Source organism: Aplysia californica, unplaced genomic scaffold (genome assembly GCF_000002075.1).
Source record: "Aplysia californica isolate F4 #8 unplaced genomic scaffold, AplCal3.0 scaffold00216, whole genome shotgun sequence".
Classification (NCBI taxonomy): domain Eukaryota; kingdom Metazoa; phylum Mollusca; class Gastropoda; order Aplysiida; family Aplysiidae; genus Aplysia; species Aplysia californica.
This window is the reverse complement of record NW_004797486.1, coordinates 434,802-439,532: the sequence shown is the minus strand read 5'-3', so window position 1 is coordinate 439,532 and position 4,731 is coordinate 434,802. Positions and strand designations below refer to the sequence as shown.

At 40.4% G+C, this 4,731-nt stretch overlaps 1 protein-coding gene across 1 annotated transcript; it reads right to left on the bottom strand.

Moving 5' to 3' along the window:
* Positions 1 to 2,174: 2,174 nt before the first annotated feature.
* LOC101851129 (lectin ADEL) lies at positions 2,175 to 4,731 on the bottom strand. Its single transcript, XM_035970073.1, has 3 exons — positions 4,719 to 4,731; positions 4,203 to 4,418; positions 2,175 to 2,380 (listed from the first exon to the last, which is right to left on the bottom strand). The coding sequence occupies exons 1-3, from the start codon at positions 4,729 to 4,731 to the stop codon at positions 2,175 to 2,177; spliced, it is 435 nt and encodes a 144-aa protein (XP_035825966.1).

The following is a 4,731-nucleotide window of genomic DNA, read 5'->3' as shown; positions in this document are numbered from 1 at the left end:
AATTTTGGATTTTGCCCGAGAGGCGACCGAAGCCTACTCTTATCGATGTTAGACCACCAGGGGATCTTTAACGTGCGCCACTTGCACATGGGCCCTCCGTGATTTTTAACGCCGTTGTCCGAGAAGGCTAATTGTAGATCTTTCTTTACAGAAAATCAGGGGTGTGGCTGAAAGACAACAGCAATAAAGAGCCATACAAAGGCTCCAGAAAGAGTCAGGGGCCCAGAGAAGGGGCACAGGATGTGAAAGAGGGGGTGGGGGGCAAAAAATGGAGACGAAAGCAGACGACAGAATATTGCTAGAGAGCAGGAAAGGGGGTGAAAGGGGACAGTTTCAGAAAAAGCATTTTTTCCGTCGCTACCCGGATTCAAACACGGGACCTTTGAATGAGAGGTGCACCTCTTAACCTCTAGGTCACGAGAGCCCCCTATGTCCCTTTTGTATACATAAACTGCTATCTTGGGGCCATCTGTTACGTCTAACCAGGACACTCTTTTTTCATACTCTGTTGAGCATAAATGCATTGTGTGGTACCTCTGTACAGTACTGAAATGGCAGAGGGGCTCGGCTGAGGGTGCAATTTTTCATAAATGGTCTTTTTATTTCTTTGTTTTTTTTGCTGCATTACATGTTTTTTTCTTAAGTAAACAATCTGAATACCATTGTGACTTTCAAGCAAAAAGGTCTTAATCGTAGCACCCGTGGGGTTCCAAGAAAGTGATTTTATAGTGAACACTTTTGCATATAAAGTTCTTAAAACATGCGTTCAATAAGCATACTGTTGCGATTTTAAAAAACAGCAAACAAACGGGCTTGCTTTTAAAAGCGATTTTGTCCAAACTTATACACCTTTTAAAACTTGTAGAAACCAAGCATTGGGATTTCTAGTTAGTATTTGTTAAGGGATTTTCTAGAATACAGCTAGTAGGTTTTTACAAATAGGTTAAGACAATTTGGAAAGTCTTTGCGCAAACACTAAGAGACTTTATATTCGATAGATTTTGTTGAATAAATATTTGGTCGCTTCTAAGGACCAGCGGGCTAAACCGGATTTCGGGGGTTTCCAGAAATCTTGACATACACTAAAAAGTGGGTATTGTCCTACCTATAGGAGAAGTTTAGTTTCGTTGTTATGTATATTTTGTTTGGTTATAGAGAAAACTCTCCTTGCCTCTTAAAGAAACTGAACAAGGGTCCAAAAACTTTACTTTCAATTTTCTCACAATAGAACAGCATTTTTTAGAATAGCCCCCTCGTGCTAAAAAGCGACCATTTGTCAATAAGTTGCACCACGAATTTTTGACCGCACTATAGTGTGTGTAGTGTGCAAAATGGACACAGAAGCATTGATTCATGGGTTGAAAAAAGAAAGTACCTAATGACAAGGGTGGAGAAAACTACAGATTCAGAAATTTGATGATAAATGCTGAGTGGACAAACGTTGGTTTCCTTGTATTTCGTCAAGTAGGTAATAGTGCTCTCGACACATTTCGTCTTTGATTTATTCTATGCACCCAATATCAACATCGGGCTCAGCACCGTTTTTGCAACCATGATAACACCAGCCATTGAAAATTACAATATTCGTCCATTGATCTAGATCTACAGACCAGTTCTAATGACCGAAAGACACCCCCTCCCACCACTCCGTTCGCACCATGCATCTTGGGAGCGTCGCGTTGTCAAATCATAAAAAAACGCGCCAAAAATCCAGCAAGGCTCGTCCACTCTGTCTGTACCCTTGGGCGTACGTCAGGGTGTGGTGTTGAGCAGAGGAAAATGTGCCAACTTTTTGATATTTTGGTGATTCGGGAAGCACAAACAACTTCAATATATCTGCTTGACCAATAACAAAATTGACAAAGACCAGACACGTTTCAGTGAACGTTATTGTTTATTTTGGAAAACGTCGTAAAGAAAGAAAAGTACCAGCTGCTCAACCAAAGGAAAAAGGTTCTTATTTTAGATGAACAAAAGTAGAGCCTAATTGAATTATCGATTATGGAAAGGAGTGCCTTGAGTACTGCATGACGCCTTGTATTGCTCAGAATTTCTTTAAGTTTTGTATCACTTTGGATTATGTTATTTCTCGGACAGGATGGCTCTCCTGCCTCCCACCCCTCCACCCCCTCCTCCGTCATTCAGGATTCAGTACCAATCACGAGACAGTGACTTCACTCAACGTAGCAGATGGAAAAGTTGGCCTGGCAGCCACCTCTCGCCCAGACGTATGGTCCGGTGAAGCCGTAGTTGACACCAGCCACGCAAGGAGGTTTATCTCTGCTCTTCACCTCCATGGAAGAGACGTAGCAGGCTCCGGGCACTTGCTCAGAAAGGTAGGCGTAGTTGTCGCTCTTCAGGGTCTTTGTCACACACGTGGCTGGAGAGGGGAAGGAGGAAGAGAAAGAAAATGTAAGCGAATGATTTTAACGCCTCTGTCAACACTATTAGGTAATATAAGAGGCAGGACCTCCAATTCTAACGTCCGTCTCCGATAGCACCGAACCGAATGGTTTGATAGCCTTAAAAACTCCAATAATTGACCCAATTTAATGAGCACTAGGTCAGGGATAGGAACCTGGGCCATCCGCTAAATAGTCAAGCATGATCCGTGGGGGAATAGAGGAAGGTGGACGTGGAAAAAAGGGGGGGGGGATTAAAGAAGTCAGCTGTACCGGAAAACAACGACTGTTGGTGTCATCGTTGCCGGGAAATAGCGACCGTGGAGCAGCGACTAATATTTTACTATATATTTTGTTACAGTTTAACTTGGCTGTGATCGTTTACAGTATGGAATATAGTTAGACCAGATACGTTATATTATTATATGTGAGGCAGCGTGGTGGAATCAGGCTCTCGTCAATTTATGGGCATGTTGGGTTATTGGTATCATCTTAAAGCTTTTTCACTTGTCTTTATTTGGATTTTAAAAATTCCATTTATCTTGAATACAAGTCGAGATAATTGCGAAAGAAGGAGGTGGAGGTCACCTGTTTTTAGAGGTAAAATTAGTGAGAAAATGGCTGTTTCCTTAGCTTAAGAGTCCGTGGTAACTGAAAATTTACATTTTTTGTGCCTTTAATCAACGTTTTAAAAAAAAATTCACACGTAAATGAGTTCTTTAATGGGCATAAAAGGTGTTGAGCCAAAAAACAAAAATTTGATAAAAATTCACAAACTAGCGGGAAAATGCAAGTTTCTTCACTTTGATTATTTTGACGAGCGCCTGATTCCACCACGCTGCCTTACATATCGTCCGGATTTTCAATGGCTTGAACTCCGTAAAATTGCCGTGAGAAGTTGAGTTAAAATTTTGTTTGTTTGTTGTTTTTTTTAAAGTTTCTTTAGACACATTCCAAATATAAGATTTCTATACAAAAGTGTACAGATGCCCCCCCCCCCATCTTTCCCATACGTAGTGTACAATAGTTGTCGTGTGCTGTTTTCAATCTACACATATTCAGCTACTGAAGTTCTTTTATGAAGTTTCTCAAGGTGAAAAGTGAGAAGACCTCACTGTGACTACAGGCTTTATATTGAAAAGTTGGATAGAAATCAGCAACTCACACACAGGGGCAAAAGCTGACTCGTTTGGCATGGTAATCAAAGTGAGAGGAAAAACTGAATGGGGATGATCCCACACGAGTAGAGTGCCACTATAAAAACTATGCTGTTTACTGTGTGTTCAGCTAGAAATTGAGTATGTGACGATCAAACTGGCATCCAATTAAAATTTTGAAACACTTTAAAACAAAACTGTTGTCATTGACCAAGAACTGTCAGAAAAAAGTGTAGTCTTATATATTCTCATTATTTCATAGCTCACTTTAGTTTGACAGAATAGTCGTCGACAAGTAAGAAACAAACCTACAAATACTTGCAAAACAATATAACTAATAATATGTGGGACAAACAAAACCAAATCAAATAATAAAACAAATAAACAAACAAACGTTTGTGATGGGCAGGGGCTGTGGTGTGGTTTACTCCTTTACTATCGAATATCTATCTTCCAATCTCTCCTCGCGCTTTTCTTTGTTTGTTACTCTCTATAGATTTTCGGCACTTGTATGAACTTATTGTATTGCAAGTGCTGTAAAACTCTAACGAAAAGATAAAAAAAACCCATTCAAATAAATAAATAACAAACAAACAAACAGACACACTAAGAAATTAACTAACAAGCTATCTAACAAACATACCCCACAAAGCACAAATCTTCATGTAGCCGCGACAGCCATGTGCCACCCAGACCTCGTTCGTAGAGAAGCCGTAGCCTGATCCGGGCTTGCAATATCCTCCACTCTCGTCTTTGTGCACAGTCATCGACGTGATCCAAGCTGTGGGCATCACTGGCCTACTGAAAAATTTCCAGCCCCAGCTCTCCAGCTTCAGTAGAGCACAATGTGGCTCACGATCTGTAAAACAAAGTGTAATTGTATGGGTATAATGCTCCTATCAACACTATTATACTGTTTACAAGGCGCACCCTCTCCCCCCAATTTGGCGTCCATCTCCGAAGACCGAGCTGACGAAATGAGTTACTTCTCGCAATCCACAAGGAGACAATGACCTAAAATAGACACCAGGGTCAAATTTGTAGATTTTCTATTGACACCACATTCTTAAGTATGTCATGCTATTTATTATTTAATAATTATGAATTTTAAAAACTTCAGAGATAGATGCTAGAAATTTTCCTTCCAACACTGACTTACTAATGCCAAACAT